General features: G+C 35.2%; 1 protein-coding gene across 1 annotated transcript in view; it reads right to left on the reverse strand.

The window, feature by feature from the left end:
- Window positions 1-3,086: 3,086 nt before the first annotated feature.
- Window positions 3,087-22,006, reverse strand: part of LOC121147431 (transmembrane protease serine 11C-like) — a 38,086-nt gene continuing 19,166 nt past the window's right edge. Inside the window, exons 4-9 of the mRNA XM_040967282.1 lie at window positions 20,050-20,117; window positions 14,935-15,098; window positions 9,013-9,184; window positions 7,259-7,518; window positions 5,563-5,705; window positions 3,087-3,248 (exon numbers count right to left, since the gene is read on the reverse strand). Of these exons, the coding sequence (XP_040823216.1) occupies window positions 3,087-3,248; window positions 5,563-5,705; window positions 7,259-7,518; window positions 9,013-9,184; window positions 14,935-15,098; window positions 20,050-20,117 (969 nt within the window). The remainder of the gene's footprint in view (window positions 3,249-5,562; window positions 5,706-7,258; window positions 7,519-9,012; window positions 9,185-14,934; window positions 15,099-20,049; window positions 20,118-22,006) is intronic.

Consider the following 22,006-nt stretch of genomic DNA (forward strand, 5'->3'; position numbering starts at 1 on the left):
GACTCTACAGTTGCGTTGCTGATACTCAGGAAAGTAACTTCATTATTGTTGTTACTGCTTACTGTTTCTGTGTGCAGAGATAAGCAGAATCTGTTACACAATGTGTCATGCAGCTCAGTTCACTTAAGTTAGCCTAATTAAGGGGCACATTCCTAAAATTTCAAATATATCTGTCTTAATATTAAAAATATTTTCTAAGTTAATAATAAAATATTTTGTGCTCTTTTTCCATATGAATTTTATTCTGTTTATATAAACAAAGAAATCAGGTAAGGAAGAGTACTGCTGGCTTACATATAACTTTTTCAAAGGTAACACAATATGTATAGCATGCAATTTTATGAGTTTTTATTGACACATGAAAACTTAGAATATTTACTTATTATGAGTTTACATGATTTTGAATAAGAATGTATTTATTATGAAAGCAGCACATTTTGCATTGGATAATAGGTGGCTACACATTTCACCAACAAAAATCAGCAGAAACTATATTGCATGGGTTTTGATGTTTTCTGTTAGTTTCATCTCTGGAAAACACCTTCTTCTGATTAAATTCTTCATACAGTAGCATCATTTTCTGCAAGAAGTTCTTGATTTTCATTTCTTCAGCTACACGTTAGTCATTTAGTAACATGATATTCAACTTCATGGTGTTGTTAATCTCTTTTTTCTTCCTGATGTTGATTTTGTTTTGTGGCTTTTCATTTAAGGGAATGTATTGTAGCTGTATAACGGAGCCTGTCATATCTAGTAACATGTTATTTAACTTCATGGCATTGTAAATTTCTATTTTTCTTTCTATTGTTCATTTTGTATTATGACTTTTCATTTGAGGGGATGTACAGTAGCTGTGAAATGGAGACTAACATCCAGATGTGAGGATACAATGTAGTATGCATTTCTACTTCCAGACAAAGATGGACTTACAATGAAACTGTTTACTATATCTTGACAATAGGATGCTGGACTCCCTGCCATTGTCCATGCCCTCAATGATGGCCATGACTGTGTATGAAGAACTATACTTTAGTAATGATATAGAGGAACTAGGTGGGGGGGAGGTTTGGGGTGGGGATAAGGGAAATCCCAGGAACTGTATCATAAAATGATGATGATGATGATAATAATAATATTAATTTAAAAATGTTAAATGTGAAAAAAATGTAAAAATAAATCCATGCAGCATTTTTTTTTAAGAAATGGCAACCAAGAGCTTTCCACCCCCTCCCTTCCCGTTAAAAGTGGAGCATTGGTCTAAGCTAGGCAATTCTTGTCCAATAAACATTTTTTTGGTGACCTTCTAAGATTATCTTATTATTAATAATAATATTAATTATCTTCTAAGTTTATCTTATTATTAATAAATTTTTGGGATGTCATGAAAAAATTACATCGTAAGGAAGGCTATGAGTGGCAGTTGTAAATGGTCAATGTTGAAAAATAGAAAGTTGGCGCCAGACTGTAGTGTAGCAGGCCAATTCTTCAAGTGCAGGCATCCCATATAGACCTTGGTTTGTGTCCTGGCCATTCCATTTCCAGTTCAGCTCCCTGCTAATGGCCCCTGAACCCATGTAGGCAACCCAGAAGACATCGTGGCTTCCAGTTTTGGTCAGGCTCAGCTTTGGTCATCACTATCGTGTGGGGGTGATCCAGATGATAGAAGACATCTGTCTCCTTCCTTTTCCTTTTCTCCCTCTCTGTGTATCCACCTGTATCTCCCTCTTTTTCTCTGTAACTATTTCCTAGTAAAAATAAATAAATCTTAAAGATAAAAAAGAAAAAAATTAAGCTCCCATTGATATATTGGTGGACTACTCTCTGAGAAACTGCCTTGATGAGAGAAAATTAATTGGACTGCCTGTAGAGACCATCATATTTAGATGTGTATACATTTCTACTTCCAAATCAAAGATGGACCCCCAATGAAACTGTGAAATATATCTTGACAATAGGATGGTGAACTCTCTGCCATTGTTGGTACCTACAATGTCAAGATACACTTAAAATAGGAGAATGATGGACTTAATGTCTGTTTATGAAGGACTGTACTATTGTAAAGATATAAGGGAAAGCAGTGTGTGTTAGGGGGATTTGGAGAGGAGAAAGGGGGAAATTCCAGACTATGGAACTGTATCATAAAATAATAAAATAAATTTCAAAAAAAAAAGAAAAAAAAACACATGCTGATTTTTGTGCAAATACTTTTTGGTATCCATATGATAATCTTCAAGAAGTTGGGATGCAATGGGTATATTATGAAAATGCCATGCTTTAGTTGCAACATTTGTACCTAAATAAACATTTAATTCTGTTTTCCATTAAAAAGAGGAAATATATTGGATTGCAACTGACCTCTAGGTTTGGCATAATATTCCATTTTTAGACATGTACGCCTTCAGCTCAGAACTTTTTATATGTGCAAAAGGACAGTGAAGCAAAGGCAAATTTCCATATTAATTATTCTGGTGGATAATTTTTTATCATTGAGAGGATGGGAATAAGTCAATAAACACTGTGGTCTATTCATTGCAACCAATGGATTATTATATTATATTGTGTTACTGAAGGTAAGGAAAACATAAATTGAGAAGGGATTAGCATTAGCACAAGGACTGGAAAAAGTACAAATAGATTTTTGAATAATTTTTATAGCCTGTATTGCTGCAAATGATTAAACTACAACCTACCAGTAGGCTGACTTTTTTGTATGCATTTCTTATGAGCAGAAAGTTGTACACTCAGAAGTTGGTTTATTTCTAAGTTGCCTAGTCAGTGATTTCCCAAGATTTTGATCTGAAAATTAACAGAGCTTTCTCTTTAATAAATTGTAATTCATATTTGCTCACATAGTTACTCTCTGTCTGGAAAAGAGTAAAGGGAAAATTGCATATCCTGGTTTGGTCTCAATGAAAGTTTGTCAAAGCCTAATAGTAGGTTTTCGTTTTTCTAAGATTGTTTTAAAATTTTCAACATCAAAATTTCGATAAGGTGATATGGTATCTAAGTTAAATGTGGCTTGGGAATGACAAGCATACATAGCAAAGGCATAACCTTTGCACTATCATCCACAGAGGACTTCCGCATTACAGGCCAGTTTTGGACATGATCCAGTCCCGGTAGTAGGTCACTCGGGTGTAGATGCCAGGCTTGTTTGGAAGAGCACATTCATCTCCCCAGCTTACAATACCAGCAAGAAACCACAGGCCTTTAGAATCTTCACTAACTAGTGGTCCACCAGAGTCACCCTGAGGAGGAAAAAGTAGACAGAAATACATAATCACTGCAGTTTAAAGGCGAACAGTGCATATTTTCTCTTTTGTAGCAAAGACAGAGAACAGAATAGTCCTAGGTGTTTCAATACAAAAATAATTTTAGTTTAGGATATTTTTGGATCCTTTAATAGTCGATTTGAATCAAAGAAGTCAATGTATGCCTTTTTTTACATAGCAATACAACAATGGCAAAAATATGTGAAAAGTTTCAACTTTTAATATCCAAGAGTATTTGAAGACATTATTTCTATGCATCCAGTGTGCAGAGAAACCTTCTGATTATCTTCCCAAGCTCCCTTATTTCTCAGAAGGTGATGGAGTAAAGGAATGTCTGTTTAGCCACCACCCAAACTGGACTGTGCGCTTCCGTTCTCATGTAAATACTGCTATCCCGGAATTGTGTGAGTTGGCTGTATCTCCTCTAAACTTATTGTTTTCATCTGTTTATCTTTGGCTCATTTCCCCAGAACAATGGAGTACTTTAATGCTACATTTTCCTTTGCTCTGATCCTTCTAATTATCCTGGATAATTTTAATATCTATTGTATTTTGCATCTAATACTGTTTCTTCTGCTGTTAAAAGCTTTTTTTTTTTGCCTGTGTTCTTTATCCATGCTTCTTTGACCTACGCAGGTATCTTAACTTTGATTAACTTGAGCTAAATCCTCACCTTTCATGCATCAGGATCCCAAATGGCATCACTTCTAATCTCAGTAGTCCTGCTTTCCATCGAGCTCTCTGCTTGTGGCCTGGGAAAGCAGTAGATGACAGCCCGAAGCCATGGGACCCTGCACATACATGGGAGACCTGAAAGAGGCTCCTGGCTCCTGGATTCAGATTGGCTCAGCTCTGGCCTTTGTAGCTGCTTGGGGAGTGAATCATTGGACCTTCCTCTCTCTCCTCCGCTCTGTATATCTGACTTTCCAATAAAAATAAATAAATCTTTAAAAAAAAAAAGAATGGAAACTGAGAGTCTGTAACAAAATGGTTTCAGCAGGAAACCCTTATCCTTAGTGAAATAAGCCAGTCCCCAAAGGACAAATATCATGTGCTCTGTCTGATACGTGGCAACTAACACACAAAGCACACACAGCAAAAGCATATAAACCCTACAAGGGAAAATAATGGAAAAATGAAAAACAATGGATGTATATGACATGTGTCTATTCCCACATAATGGTAGGATTCTCATTATTATTTAAATTATACATTTCTACTACATTATTTTATTATCTTTTCTTGTTCTTGTCATGTCATGATACAGTTTTATATTGGAAAGTTAAACTTGTGATAGTGAAACAAATGAATCTGCTATTACAATAATTTGGAGACAAATAATAGGAGGGGAACACGGGAAAGACAGGGGGTAGGGAGAGAGATAGTCCTATGCTTACAACTCTGTATTGTGGATGAAGGAAATAAATTTATTAAAATAGTAATTAATATGAAATTCTGACATTTACAGAAAAATGGATGAAAATGGAAATCATTATGTTAAGTGAAGAAAGCTAGCTACAGAACAACAAATTCCACATGTTTGTGGAACCCAATAAATATACAGAGTATAAAAGTTATGTGGATGTCATATGTTTGGTGTATTAATGGTTATGAATATTGTCTTCATTGATTCACACTATTTACATGACAATAAATCCTTCTTTCTTCATTTTATAATCATTATCCTGAATCCCATTTTATGTGCTACTAGTGTTCCTGTTTTCAAGAAAAATAATCAGTGATAATATGAAGTGAATATGGAAAATGATGAAATTATTTCATATTAAATTAAAAAATGCTCCCAGGAGCACACAGAAAAAAATCAATATAATCTTACTTAAACATTTTAGATGTTAAAAAATATTTAGGGTATTAAAAATTGAGAAAACTGACCTGGTCAATCAGAAATTTAAAATTGCAAGGAAAGGACTGGCATTGTGGCACAGTGCATTAAGCTGCTACTTGCTGTGCTTGCATCCCACATGGTAGTGCTGGTTCGAGTCCTGGCTTCTCTGCTTTCAATCTAACTCCCTACAGTGACAGATGACTCAACTTTTTGGATCCCTGATGCCCAAGAGGGAGATGCAGATGCAGCTCAGGACTACGGCTTTGGCCTAGCCCAGCTCTGGCTGTTGGAGGCATGTGGAGTGTGAGCCAGGGGAATGGAGTCTCTGTTTCTCTGTCTCTCTCTCAACTCTTTTTCTCAATGTTGCGCTGCCCCGTTGAAAAATATATATGAGATAAAATACAATGAAAACAGTTTTCCTGAAAATGAATGAGGTGTATTTACCTGGCAGGCATCCACACTGCCCTTTAGGAACCCTGCACACAGCATTCCAGGTGTGATGACTCCGCCATATGCCTTTGCACTGTTACATATTTTAGTATCTATAATCTTCACCAATCCTTTTTGGAGTACATTAGGACTTGCCCCTAAAGGAAGAAACGTTTATAGTTTTTATTGAAGTTAATATTGACCCCTCTGGTGTGTAACTTTAACACTATGTACAGCTTCCAAATCAATGTAAAACATGTTTTAATTAAAGCCTGGTTTCATGTCTTGGTAATAAGGAAATAACTAACGTTTATGAACACTGTGAACATTACAATATTTAGATAGTATTACAAATCTATATATAAATATTTAGAAATACCTAAAAAGTACACCTATGGGTGATGGGATTTTTCCTTTTGAATTATTTTGAACTTTTATATTTATTACATGTGTATCTTAGAAAACCAAATTTAAAATTTATATCCTGAACTACAAATTTTATTCCCGCCTTTAGCTTAGTTTCTTACTGTAGTGCTGAACCTTGGAATAAACTTTAGGTGTACTTTCATCTACTAAAATATAATTGTGAATATAAATGGCCAATAAGTCTTTATATTACTATTGCCATGAGGAAGCACGTATTTAAATACAAGGGTACTTTAAAAAGCTTGTGAAACACGAATCAAAAGTATGAGCTAATTTTGGGGCAAAAACTTTTTGATGTAAAAAAATTTTTTGCAGTGTGTGAAAAAATGAATTTGAAAAAAATTTCACTAAAATAAACTCACACTTTTGGTTCCATTTTGGCACAAGCTTTTTTTCAAGTTCATTTGTGGTATGTGTTAGAGTCTTACCTTTTCACTACCCATTGCATCAGAAATGCTTATTCCTGAAGTAGGCACTTGACTGGGCTGGTAAGAGCCCAACATACCATATGGCATTACTTATATTTGAGTCCTGACTCTAGCTCCTGGTTCAAATTTCATTTAATATTCACTTTGGGAAGCTGTAAATGACAGCTCAAATACTTGGGTTCCTGTCACCCACACGGGTCACCTGGATTGAACCCCTGGCTCTTAGCTTCAGCCTGGATCAGACCCATGGTCATCTGAGGGATGAACTAGTTGGTGGGAATTCTTTGTCTATCATCCCTGTCCCTGTCTTTGAGTATATTCCCCTGTCTTTCTCTTTCTTCCTCTCAAATGAGTAAATAAAGCAATTCTATGTAATTCCCATTTTTTATTACACTTGCATAAAACATATTCTGTAATTTACTTTAGTGCTTATATTTGATATCGTTGTCTGTCTTCCTTTGTTGAGGAAGAAAATCTCTCTTGCCCTTGCTAAGAAAACATGCAGGGATATTTGTTTATTTTACCCATTAACATATGCAAACCATCTAGAATAATACTTGATACAAGAATCATAGAAAACATAAATGTTTGTTGAATGAATAAATAAATGAAATGGAGGCAAATAAGTTACTCAGATAATACATTTCTGTAAAAAAATGCCATTTTATGGGGACTTATGTAAATAACTCTATGAAATTATAGTGTCTGTGTGAATATTAGGATACTTTTCATTCTGTTACACTATATACTCTTTAGAATGATCCATGGGAAAAAAATGTTTAGAATTAGTTGTAATTTTCTGTACTTTACAGCTCCTAAAATTGAAGTCATGGGACACAGGAATGCTAGGAACTCACCATCAGACTTTAATGTTCCCCATCCTGTGACCACGACTTTAGTATTGGGTGGGAACCTGTAATTAGCTTCTGGAAGACAGGCTCTTCGAATGTTGCTTGCATACAGCACTGGTGAAGAGAGACGCACAACAGCAATGTCGTCGTCATGTGCAGGGTGCCGGTAGTTCTCATGAATTATAATCTCCTTGACAGTTCGTTTTATTTGTGGGTCACTTAAGAGAAGCCCAAAACTTACAATCCAATCTTTGGGATCATTTGCACTATAAAAGTGGATATACTCGTTAAAATTCTCATATGTTAGAGTCGTAAGCACTTATATCTTAAGCTACTTAAAATACAACGTTTGTTTTGAGTCCCCATGGTGCTTAAAAGCATATCAAAATGAAGATGGATGAAGAGAAAAAGTCAACATAATGATCACATGAATAGATTTTTGTTAAGCAATAAACGATTTTGCAAAAATAAAACTCTGGATGGTCAGGCATGATGGCTCAATTGGCCAAGTCCTCACCTTGCAGGCACTGGGATCTCATGTGGGCACCAGTTTGTGTCCAGCTCCTCCACTTCCCATCCAGCTCCCTGTTTATGGCCTGGGAAAGCAGTAGAGGATGGCCCAAAGCCATGTGACCTTGCACCCGTGTGGGAGACCTGGAAGAAGCCTTTGGCTCCTGACTTTGGATTGGCTCAGCTCTGGCCACTGTGGCCATTTGGGCAGTGAACCTTCGGATGGAGGATCTTTCTCTCTTTCTGTCCCCTCTGTAAATCTGCCTTGTAATAAACAATAAATAAATATTGAAAAAACAACCTGGATGTGAGACTATCTTGTTTTATATGGTAAATGATCAAGGAGGTTTAGGAAAGCAATTTTAATAATAAATTTTAAAAATGGACAAATATATGGAATAGAATAAATTTATGGAGATGAGGAAATAATTTAAGGCATTTTATAATCTTTAAAACTCTAAATTAATAGGAATGCATTTTTAATTTTAATTTTTACTTGTAAATCAATGATTTATATTTTAAATACCAGAAACAGTATTTTACTAAAAGAACAATAAAAAAAACTCAGTGTTTTACTAAAGGAATAATAAGTTCAGCTAAACATTATTTGAAGGGAGTTGATTAAGTCTGAGAGAAGTTTTTTTTTTTAAATTCAATAAATGCTACAGAAAACCAACAGAAGTTAATGAAAAAGAATCATCAAACAAAAATGTTAAAATATTATAGGTGAACAAAGGAGACTTTGGGTGCAACAACATGTTGCTTGATAGTCATCATGTAAACCAGAGCTGTGTTTATTTGGGAAGCTGCAGGATGAATTAAAATGTGATTAAATCAAGTAAACTCAATGCAATAATGATGAAAAGCAATAGCAGATTTATGTTCAATCTTGACTTGAATTTCTTCAGAAAACTGATGTGACTCCCATCTGGTGGTTCTCAACCATGAATGACTCTGTTCCTGCACTTAACCGTGACTGGAGACATTTTTGATTGTTAATGCCAAAGAATGCTGCTATGTATTCTACAAGGCACAGGGCAGCTTTCTGGTCTAAAATGTCTGTAGGGTCACTCTTGACAAACCCTGCTGTAGTCTGCCCATATCTGCCATGTTGCTGATAAATCACTGAGCAATTTTGAGGCTGTACTCTTACTACTGGACAGTTGGCAATACAGTTGTGTAACCATTGTGTTGGAAAGTATGATCAGCTTTTGAGTGGATCTGAGGTCTTCCCCTGGGCCAGAGCTTACTTTACGAAACAGTGAGCAGCAGTGACAAGCCAGTTATTACTAATCAGAGTGGCTCCGCATCGGTGGACATGATTCTGTTGAAGGCTGGCTTGCCATGGCCATTCTCCTTCCTCAGCATCCAGGCCCCCTGCAATTTTGTTGCCAGTGGGAGTTATTGTGCGTCTTCCACAACCTGATCAAAATAGAGTTTATTAGTATTGATGCGCTTGTGCACACACATTGCTGCAGTGAAAAGATAGTGTCTGTATTAACCGAGGGAAAGCTCACTATCTTAAGTGAAATTAGGATGGATTAAACTGCTGACATGAGATTTCCTCCCTTATTCTCATGGTTCACAATGCACTTCCTGTTAACCTGATGGAAGGAGCTAGGTGGAAGTAAATGATCTGATTTAGAATACAAAAATTATGTTACTAAATTACACAGGTAAGTTTTTTTTTTCATTTTAGTGGACAGCTTTTGAACAGTGAGTCTATGAAAATCACCATAGGAAAAAGAGAATGAATATGAATGTGAATGAGGTAGTGATGAGACACAGTGTGAATAGGAATGTATTCACACTCAGGTCACAGCACACAGCACTTGGACAAAAGGAGTAACAACTTCTTTCCAAAGTTCTGTGCTGGTGGGGTCAGGACTGTGATTCAGTGGCATTCTCTCATGAAGTGTTTAAAGCAAATTTGTAGTAATAGTACAATTTCATTAGCATTTTCTCCATCTGAATGACTCTCCTGCGTAGGCTCCCTTGAGTAGTTTTTTATCCAACTAAAGCACTGAGCTTGTCTCTTATATATGTGCTTTTTATTGTAGATGTTATTTTATTAATAAACAGAGCAGAGGAATCATGTATATATTATGTATATATCTATATCTATATCTATTTTGTTTTGTTTTTGAAAAACATGAATCTCTAGAACCTACCATGAACTTACCACATAAAAGGAGCTTAAAATATATTTGTGAAAGTAATGGTTCAGCAATGTAATCATGAGTCTTCTGGAAATAAAAATGGTATTTGATTATAGAATCACTTTCCTGTGATGAGTATGCTCCAAAGAATTGGAGAGCAAATAATTGGCCAAAATCAATGTAGGAGGCATGGATTAAAACAGTGGCTCTCAGAGAAAGTTTCCACACTTTCTCTCTGGAAGATATTTGGCAATGATTAAAGACTTTCTGAGTTGTCACATTTGGAGGAGAGGGACGACTACTACCTCGTGGGTACAGACGAAGGTAGTGATCGGTTTCATCTAACACACAGAACATCCCTGGTAACAACAATATTAAGGCTAAGAAATGATTGGGAAAGTGAAATGGTCAGTTGTTTCAGGGAGATACTGACTTTCCGCCACTAGATATACTTTGAGATAGTCTTCCCTGAGGAAGGCATTAAAGGCACAGTGGAGGGTAACATAATTTCTTTCGAGTTGTTAATTAGTTCTGTAAGTCTTCACGTATTCCTTTGATTCTAGGTTGTTTTGTTGTGCAGCCCAAATCTCAAACCCGCAGGGCAGCCCCTTCATAAAAATCACTCTGCCGAGTGGGTGCTTCTGTGACCCCTCTTTCTCACTGGGACCCCTTGAATGTGATTTCCTTTGCTCTCCCATTATCTTTTCACTCCCATATGATGGACACTGTGAAGGAAAAAACACATAATCCAGTAACCAGAGGCAGTTCTGGGTCCCTTCTCTTTGGGTCACTCCTAAGGGAAGTTTGCTTTTACTCAACTTCGACCAGAGGAATATGAAAACAAAGATGAGCAGAACGTCACCCATGTGACTCCAGTTCCCAGTTTCTGCTTACTCAGAATTCCAAACTAATTTGTATCCACGCCTCAACGCCCATTCTAAAGTTTCACTTGCTCATGATTGTTTTGTTTGTCAAGCTTTCTGCCAGCATTTTGGTATTTCACCTTGTTATTGTTGCTGCCAGTCTTACCTGTTACCTTACAGCTTTGTTATAATATCAAGAGAGATCATACAGCACATTTCAGGGACTTAAAGTTATAATGAAGTTTGCTGGTTAATACCTTCAGAACGTGAGCAAGTCTTGTGAGTCTGTATTACCTCTCCATTGCCTTGTTAATACATTTTAATTCACTCTTTGTCACATACCAAAACTCTTCTTTTTAACCCTGTTCATTTTTTATACCCCTCCCTCCTTTTAAAAAATGATTAAATTCCTAGTTTGGTCAAGTTGGATTTAGAATACTGAAATGATGGTTGTTTAGTGTTCTAACTGTGAGAGCAGAGAATTGAGTCAATCTTTCTTAACACTCCTTCTATTACTTACTTGATTGAATTTTTTTGAACCTGACAAATTCCTGGTTGTGAATTTTGATATTTATCGATATTGACTTTCATTGGAATGATCGGTTTTAAAGTGTTTTATTAACATGCTTGAGATTTTTTGAGTTAAAATCTACAAGAAAGCAAGATAATCAAAGAATGTCTTTGCATTTAACTTTTGGTCAAGCTTCTCAGAAATAATTGCACTATGACTTTGGGAGATGGAGAGCCTGGGGTTGGTGTCACCTGGTTCTTGTGGGTGATTTCTCTAATCCAGCGCTCTCTACCAATCTCAGTTTCCAGATAAAAGCAGTGTGTTTCCTGGCAGCCTGCTCCAGGTTTCTGTGACCAGGAGATCACATTTCCCAGGGCAGATGTTGGGAAAATGGAAGCAGACTGTCTTTGGTCAGTAACAGAAAAGCTCCTTACATCTATGGCAAATTATTATTATTATTATTATTATTATTATTATTATTATTATTATTATTATTGTTTTGCACACTAGGCTTTGTTGGCTGTTAAGACTGAATTCTATAGTAAATTCCTGGACTTGGAGTTTCCAAGAGGAAAACAGAAAATACAGATAATTGACATTTCTTGAGTGGTTATTATGAGCCATACATTCCTTTTGATGATTTTCTTGTATTATTCTACTTTATTTTCACAACAATTGGAATGGAGCCTTGGAAAAATTAAATAACGTGTAAGTAAGTTCATCTAGCTATTTAAGTGGCATATGTGAGACTCAAAAACTATGAGTTTCATTTCAAATTCTTAAGTTCCTAGTTGTTACTGCTGGTCTCCAGACTTTGTTCCATGTGGTTACGTGTAGCTTAACTTAAAGCTGTGGTATCAGACCAACTACAGTGTCTTTCATACAAACTTCTAAAAGCAGGTGTCCTATTGTACCACTATATTGACTCTCAAGTGAAAATCCTTTCTGGCATCTGAGGAATTAATTTTTGCTAGGATGATAACTCTTGGTTGATATACTTACAGGTATTGAGAAGATTTTCTGCTTCCAGCATTGCAATATCTACAAGTTAAGGAGAGAAAGTAGAAATATTTACATTTATGAATATATTTATTTTAATATTAATCTTGTTTTGGTAAATACATTATTGCATATGCATAATTATCTTATTATCCAGTCTTTTAAAAATATGTATATTTTTTAATTTAAAAAGGAAACAGAGGGAGAGTGAGAGAGAGAGAGAGAATGAGCTATCATCTCTCTGTTAAGTCCCCAAATGGCTACAATGGCTAGAGCTGGGCTAGTTGAAGTCAGGAATGAGGAACTCCCACATGAGTGGCAAGGACTCAAGAAGCTGAGCCATTATCAGCTGACTCCATTCATATTAGAAGGGAACTAGATCAGAAGCAGCATGGCTGGGACTGGGACAGGAGTTCTGTGTGGATCAGGAGTCACAAGCAGGATGTTAACCCACGGCACCACAATACCTGCCCCATATTATTCAATCCTGAATATATGTTTCTATGTTCATAAATTAGAACAGAGGATAACAAAACTTTAGTATTTACTTTTTTGTTTTTGAAAAAGATACCTAAATTCTTCATTACTTATTTTAAAAAGTGGTCCAGGTCCTGAAAATTATGGAAATGTTTGAAAAATAATGATCTTACATTACCTTCTAAATTCAAATCACCAGGAAAATGAATGAATTTAATACCTTTTGTGAATTGCTTTCGATAATTTTTGCTCAGCACCTGTTCTTCCCTCCCTCCCTCCTTCCCTTCTTTCTCTCTCCTTCCTTTCTCCCATCCCTCTTCCCCTTTTCTCTCCCTCCTCTCCTTCTCTCTCTTCCTCCATCCCTTTATTTTATCTTTCAATAATCTATTTATCTGGTTGCTTTACAAATTTAGAATCCACAAGACATACATTTGGACTGTGTTTTTCCTCATGGGTAAAAACCTCAAAACTCACAATTCTTCCTTTATACCAATCCTGCTTTTTAAAGTGCTTTGTATGTGTTAGGTATTTGACATTTGTACAATGGATTAAGTGAACTACTTTTAAAATTCTCATCATCATTCTCATAATGAGACAATAAATGGTGGACTGAGTAAATTTTCCAAAGTTGCACAGCTAATATACAAAGGCATTGAAATTAAAATCTCAGGTAATCTCATAGTGGAATCCATGATGTTAGCCACTATGCTGTGTCACCTCTTTCTGTGCACAGTACTACAGCATTGATGCTAATATCTCTGGGCAATGATGTGTAAGCCCATGCTGTAGGTGGTAGCAACCTTTCCCTCTGTTTAGCAGTTGTGTGAAATAAAACTCACAACCTTGACATTTGTAGGTACTGGTGTTAAGTAATAGAACTAACGAGTCACATAAGAAGGCCAGGTTGTTCAATGACGTATGAACAGTATCCTTGACTGCCTAGATAAACTTGTCACAGATTCATGAGACACAGTTTCATTCATGTGGTAATCAGTGAGGATTTCTCATCCTGAGAGTGACTTGAGTGAGAGCCAGGTGTCCAATTGCTTCACTGTGATTTGGAGAACTGTTTTGGTCAGCTGCTGGTTCAAGCTTGTACCTGTATAGCTTTTGTTTAATTTTTTGAGGTATCTAGCTTTTGATGAAAGGTAGTCAGGAAAGAGTAAAGGATTAATTAAACACAGAGATTAAAACACAAAGCATCATTTGTTCTTGAGATGCTATATATAACAGTCACTCACTGATCTTCATGAAATTTTAGGGTGGCATCAAAACAAGTGAAACTAATGTAAAACTACTAAGCAAAACCACAAATCTGAAAATGGGCCTCAGGCAGCACTTTTTTGGAATTTTATAATGCTTAGGAACATAATACAAGTTACATCTTGAAATTTGAGTTCATATCTTAGCAAATGAGTTTCTAAAAATAAGCCTTTGTAGAAAAATATCTCTTCAAATTGGACAGTTAATTTCCAATTCTCCATTCCTTTGATGTCACCACACACAGGATGACCTCTGTGATAAAGAAGGCTCTAAGAAAGAGTATATAATATCCCAGGAAAAGTCATGTTTTTATAACACAATGGCTTTTTGTTGTGGTAAAGTATGTTCAGATCTTGTTTTTGATGTTTCTGATGTTTCATGCAAATGAACCATTGGTGTAAAAACCCATTCCCCTCTCTGCCCCGAACAGTTTAGTCCTTCCTTTAAGGGTAGCACTAGCATTTTGTCCTTGTGCATATTTGTTGTAGCAGATAACTCGTGGCCCAATTCCAAACTGTGTACCCTGGTGACTACCCTTTGATCGAGATCTGAGAGACATTTATGATCCTCATCTTTTAGAAATGTTCAGAATACTGTCAGGTGACTAAGATTAAGATTTGGATTATACATGAGAAGAGAGATAATGTCCATTAATGGTGCATAGAGAAGTAAGTTGGATGTTAAAAGAGTTCTAAAATTCAGAAATTTGAGTCTAGATTCTTGAGCTAAAGAATATTGAGGAAGGTATCATGGCACACAGAATATTTAAGACAAAGTAATATTACTAATGGTTAAAACTAGCTGTCCTTAAACATTAAATGATATTTCTGGATAGAAATGCTATTTTCATCTGTACAAAAAAGCACCATACTAAAAGATGAAAAGCATATAAAGTCTTACCTGAAAATCTAAATGTAGAAAAATCTATAAGTAAAGACCCAATTTTACCCTTTAGCTTTTGATATAAAATGCTTTCAACCTTATCCCAATATTTCGCTGCATTATTTTTATAAAAAGATTCAAACTTCAGCACAGCATGTATTAACACCTTCCCTTTGGATCGGCTGCAAAACATAAACAGGAAAATAAATTATGCTTTAAATGCTGAACTCTGTTATTCTCAGGGGCAGAGATGTGCAGTTCCTTCACAAGTAAAGGTTAAGGTGATGACAAAGTGGAATTATATTATACTTAATTAACTCTCTTAGTTTCCCAAGAGAATGGAAATAGTACTTGATAGACATAGCAGAAGCAGTGTCAAGGGTCATTGGGATATTTTTAACATTATTCATAGTCCATATAAAATTATCAACTTAAGGTTTGTCTGCTGTACATTTTTGAGTGCCTGTTGTGGTTATATTGCAGGACCAGACTAAGGAATATGGCCTTATATGGCCCACAGGCCAGATGTCTCCCACTCCCGGTAGAGTGTGACTTACATTCAGGAGAGCTGGATTTGTAATTGGCCAGCTCCTTGACTAGAGACACCTGTTTGCTGTACCCAAGCTTCTTCATCTCTGAAATGGCAGTCTTATTTACTGTGTCTTTGTAAATACCACTATATATGGGAAGCATCTTTTGATAACGTGTGTATTCAAATCTCAAGCACTGTGCAAAATCATTTCTTAATGAAATATATGCATGTGTTATGAATGAAGTGAGAACTCTATAGGAAGGGCCAGTGGAAAATAGCAAAGTAACAGATAATATGAGAGAATTGCTTTATTATTTTTCCTTTATTTTAATGGAGGCAAAATTTGCAATAGTGGGTCCTTTGTCTCTCATCTGTTGGGAATCAGTACTGACAGCAAAAATATTAGCATAGAGCACTTTCATTTGTAATTCTGACTTGAAGATGCAATGTATAAGCCAGAAATTTTAAAAGCAAATAATTGTGCTGACTATACAGTCTCTATTATGCTTTGTTCTGTCTCTGTGCCTCTTTACTTTTCCTCAAGCAAGACTCTGTATGTTTGAAAATGAAGAGCAATTGTGAATCTATGTAACTCAAGGAGGAGTCTAAAAACTACTTCCAAGCCTTTGTAACACTCATGAACATAAAACGAAAACCATGTCCAGGATCTGGTATTTTCTGAGTAAGCATAATTTTTATTACTGTAATTTTGAAGATAATTTAAAAGAAAAGAATTAGCTATTTTTATGTCACTGTATCATTTTATGTTTTAAGATATATATGTATCAGAAACTCTTCCTTAGGTTGTTGCAAATATGCTATTTTTACTTCCTTCACATAATATTAAATTGTTAGCAATGTAATGCAAATGTATTAATTATTCTCATTGTTTTTCTGCTTTTTGTTTCTCAGAGGTCTTATCTAATTTGTAAGGGGACAGTTCTCTTTCCCTTAGGGAGCAGACAAGACATAGCATGTAACTTTATTTTAAATATTTTGTCCAGCCACAGGGGTCATGCTGAACTTATCTCTTGGGTCAAATAACAATCTGAAACCAAAGCTAAATCTAGACTTGTGTACTGCAATTCTGATATCAATGGGGTCATATGATCCTCTTTTTCACTGTAAACATGAGTTATTTTAATTTTGTCTTCTCATGATTCACAAAAAACTCTTCCGTCGTGTGTAACAAAATGCCTATAATGCTTTGTAACAGGAAGTTTTCCTTTCTGTTCTTTACTTGCCATTCATTGGTTCCCTTGACAAATTTCTATCAGTCCAGATAATATGCCAGGCTGACCACAGGATCCTGTTGATATTCCAGTAGGAGAGAAAGCCTCTTTGAAGTGAGATCTTAACAATGAGAAGAAGGGAGTCATGCTAAGATCTGGGAGAGGAATATTCCAGGAGGAGGAAACACCACTGCAAAGACCCTGGACAACATGGGCTCAATGTTCCCTGCAGCATCAGTAAATATTAGACAGTCCTCTTCCTTTGCAACTTCCATGGGAGAGTGGGACCTACCTAACTTCAGCGAGCAGCTTTCTGGGAACTGTAAAACTACTCTGTGACACTAAGAAAACAGATGTTTACTTTTCCTGACTTTTCCTGTGGTAAAGCCAATTAGAAGCTAAACATGGTTATAAGCGCTTGCTTTTTACCTATATCTGTAAAACCCTATCGCCCTTTGTTTCAGTAGAGTTGGGTTCTTTCCTCTCATTGCTTTACCCTTTAATCACATTTTCTTTTCTGTTTATTAGTGTAGGTTTATTTTGACAACCCCGTGATGGGAACATGTAGAGTTAGTTGAATGGAGGAATAGTAGCAGATGAGTAATGAATATAAAGTTTGAGTGAAGGTGATGGCATGAGATGAGTCTAGAGAGACAGATAGAGGGTGGGGGGCAAGGGCCAGGTTAAGTAGGGTCACTTGTATTACCATAAGGAATCACTCAGAATTACTGTGGGAAACTTTGAAGATGTTATAAAAGGGAACAATGTACGATTCTAATTCATTTTTTTTACTGTGTGGAAAAGAAGCAAAGCCTTCATGTGAGAAAGACTGATACAAAATTTAGATGCAATCATTTGTGTTCAAATTACTGCTATATTATTTACTAAATCTGTCAAGCATCTTGTCGAGGTACCATCTTAGCCTTCTTTTGTTTTAGTTTCTGTAAAATTTTAATATATACCTACATATTCCATATATATATACATACATAAACACAAACACACATATATATATTTCAAATGGATAGCATACAAAACCAAACCAAAACAAACAAAGAAACAAAAATGTTGGCCATTATGCATGGGAAAAGGGTACATTATTACACTTCTTATGGGAATGTAAACTAGCACAACAGTTATAGAAGACAGTATGGTGATTCCTCAGAAGTCTGAAAATAGATCTGCCATGTAACCCAATCATTTACTTCCAGGAATTTAACCAGAGGAAATTAAGTCAGTATATGGAAGAGTTATTTGTAACCACCACATTTAAAGCACCTCAGTTCACAATTGTTAAAACATGGAATTAAGTCAGATGTCCCTCAGCTGATGACTGGATAAGAAAAAAATGTGAAAAAATATATAAACACAGTGGAACACTACTCAGCAATATAAAAGAATGAAATCCTGTCTTTTGCAACAAAATGGATGAAATTGCAGGTCATTATGCTCAGTGATATAACACAATCCCCCAAAGATGAATAGCATATGTTTCCATTGATTTGTCATAATTAGAGAACATTAAAAATGTGATATACATGAGTGAAATTCACATCTTGAGATTTGATTGTTATTTATAGTCATTGTCTATACTATTTTACTTATTATTCAATCAATTCCTTATTTAGTGGAGGATTAAGGCTATGATTATCTAAATTGGAAGTATGTCATTGAAAGAATTAAAATAAAAATTAGAAAATAAGGGAGCAGAGAATGTGAATCTGAGAGGGAGGGAAGATAATTCTGTTCTTATATAAGTAGCTTTAAAAATTAGAAATCAATTAAAAAGGAAAAATTATTTAAAAGGAAAATAACCAAGGGGAAAAAAAAGAGAACAGTTAAGCTTACAATCATCTTGATTAAGTTTGCCATCTTTGTCTTACAAAAAAGCAAGAACATCCTTGATATTTTAATTGTGGTCACGATGAATCTGTAAATTGCTTTGAATAGTATGGGCGCTTTTGTGATAGTAATTCTTTCAATTTATGAACATTAAAGCTCTTTCCATTTTTTTGGTATCTCTATTTCTTTCCTTAATATTTTGTGATTTTCACAGCAGAGATCTTTCATATCCTTCCCACTGAAACCTTTGTAGCTATTATGGATAGGACTGACTTCACAAGTTCTTTCTCAGATGTTGTATTTTTTTTTGTAGTTTCTGCATACAAGGGCTCCATATTTCCAAACAGATGTAACTTTTACAAGCCAGCTATAGGTATTATTGTAGAGTATTCACATTCAGAATTTTTTGCTAGAATTTCATGCAATTTTCCCATTGACAAATGAAATTAGTGCATTTAAAGAATACCTTCTACTACATTGTTTGTTAATCCATTATGTATGTTGTCTCCTCTTTCCAGAGAAATTCTGTCCCTACCTTGCTCTTGAGAATTCAGTAGAACTGATAGTACTAAATAAACATTTAAAAGGTGACATTTGGTCTTATTTTGCTGTATCTTATCCTGAGTTGAGTTCCCATGGGATAATTAAGGTAATTCTTATACTCTTCATTCTGTAGCTCCTGTGCAGCATCAATCGCAGAATTTGATTATAACATTTAATAGTTAATAATACTGATGACAAATACGAAGAGAAACACAACACATATAATGCACAGCAGGGCGGGTACTGTCTATCATTGGTCTTATAAATAAAGAAGAAAACCCAATATGCTTCCTTGAGGGAACCTAGCTGCCCATACAGAGTATGTATTGGCCTGTATGATTTTTCTCCAGTGTATGTGATTAATATAGGATTATAATATTGCTCATTCAGAAGGACACTGCTTATTGGGATAATAAATATGTTAATTTGCTTGGGATTCTGGAATGCTTACATGGGTTGTGGACATCCCAACTGGTTGTGCTATCACTTGCTTAGTGACTAAGGTACTTTTTTTTTTTTAAAGATTAAAAAAAAATTTCCTGGAAAGTCAGATACAGAGAAGAAGAGAGACTGAGAGGAAGATTTTCCATCTGCTGATTTACTCCCCAAGTAGCTGTAATGGGCAGAGCTACACCGATTCAAAGCAAGGAGCCCGGAGCCTCTTCTGGGTTTCCCATTCTGGTGCAGGGTCCCAAAGCTTTGGGCCATCCTTGACTGTTTTTGCAGGCCACAAGCATGGAGCTGGCTGGGAAGCGGGGATGCCAGGATTAGAACTGGTGCCCATATGGGATCCTGGCGTGTGCAAGGCAAGGACTTTAGCCACTAGGCCACCATGCTGGGATGTTAATAAGGGTTTTGAGACACCAAATTTCAATTTATTTCAACCCTTCAGTTGTATGTCAAGCAGAACTTTTTCTGTTGCATATGAAATATATAAATGAAGGAAAAATTTCTTCTTGCTGCCTTTCAGTCAGTTGTACATACCTTACTTGAACAGTATGAGATTTGACATACTGTCTTCGCAATTCAGATCCATGAAATGTTTCATTCATCTGATATAAAACAAAACAGTGATTTACATTTAATTTTGTCCATTTTAATTTTTTTCACTTCAGAAAGCTTTATATAACAGCTTAAATGTTACTAACATGCATGTTATTCAGCGTGACCAATTATCAGTATATGGCAGTTTCCTTTTGACTCCTTCCATCTCAGAGGAATTAAATGATTCCTTTAAATCATCCAATTTACAGTGTTAAGATTTTCCCAAGTCAAGAGGAATAACTTCTAAAATGGTTGAGAATCATTAATCAAATATTTCAAAATAGCTTGCATAAAAACACAGGGGATTGATACATGCCTGAGACAATACACAGGTCACTTATCATTTTCATTATGTATTGTATACATACATTAAATGCTACAATGTGGAAAATAAATAAAGTTACTATGCATTAATAAAAAGGTTATTATACTTTAGAAACAAAATTTAATAATTAAAACGCATGGTATCAGTTTGCAAGGATCATTGCTATTTTTGCTATCTAGTTTTGTGACCTGGAAAGTGAAACTAAATATATATATTATATATATACATATATATGAAAATTAATTTTGATGCAATTGAATTCATGCTTAAATATAATTATCAAACTGACACAAGATAAAAAGCACACTAATGACTGATGGAAATGCAGGCAAGACACTTGCACATACTTAGTGCTGGAAATAGAAGTGGTTTTAATCTCTTTGAAAGTAATGTGTTAGCATTTCTTAGAATTAAAAACCCCATTTAATTAAACATTTTTTAGTCTGGAAATCTTTGAATAACTGCAGGGCTTGCACGTGAGGATATTTTTTGCAATGTTGATTACATTAGTAAAAAACTAGAAGTAGTGACTGTTTCGAAATACAAGTGATGTTGGAAGCGTTGTGGTATATTCACTTACGGCTAATTGAAAAGGATACAATAGACCCTTATACCTACTTGGAGGAATTTTGGTGGCATACAGAGAAAAAAAAACTTGCAAAATTCTGTGCTTAATTCCATTTTGGCAACATAGGACAAACGTCTCTGTGTCTTATTTTCCTATATGCCAAATATAAGCAAATAGTGAAATAAGGAAAAAATATATGTGCTATTGTTAATGTGGGTTGTTTAGAAATGGTATTTGGGACATGTGTAGAAGGAGACGAAGAACTGGGAAAAATCAAGCCAAAACATGTCTATACTAATATAATCCTTTTTATATGAGATGGTCTTGTGCTTCAATTGATGTGGGTTATATATTTGTTATTACTTTTCTTTATTTATATATATATGCACACACTAGGGAAATGAAAAAGTCATTATAGGTTTCTTTTCTTAGGGTGTGTATACATACACGTATATATACACATATATATTTGTTTACATTTTAACTTATTTATATAAAATAAAAAATGTTCATGTTTCACTGTATAGATTCTGGAGCATACTGATACTTCTGCCCTCCTTCCTTCTTCCTTTCCATATTGCGAATTGTTCTTCACACAATTTTAAAAATGAAATTTAAAGCACAACATTCATCAAGGTTAAGAGCCCTATTATAGATTCAGTAAAATTCTAATTGTTATTTTCATTTATTTATTTTGTATTATGGAGCCTTTATTAACCAAGCTTGATGATGGCAGAGCCCACTAGAAATTAGCAAAGGACAAGTCCATGTGGCAAGTCCAGTGAAAATCAAATCCCTGAGAGGAACAAATGGTCATTACCGTGAAACCAGTTCGTTAAACTGAAGACCAGCTCCCCCAGCAAATATAAGCCATCTTGAGAGACATGCAGTGAACAACCTGGACATACTTACAAAGCTGAAAATATTTGCCTTTTCTTGACCACTTTCATTTCTTCTTTAATTTTTATTTTTAAAGATTTCTTAATTTTTACTTGAAAATTACA

The sequence above is a fragment of the Ochotona curzoniae genome, unplaced genomic scaffold (assembly GCF_017591425.1).
Source record: "Ochotona curzoniae isolate NIBS_2020 unplaced genomic scaffold, NIBS_Ocur_1.0 scaffold_4506, whole genome shotgun sequence".
NCBI lineage: Eukaryota > Metazoa > Chordata > Mammalia > Lagomorpha > Ochotonidae > Ochotona > Ochotona curzoniae.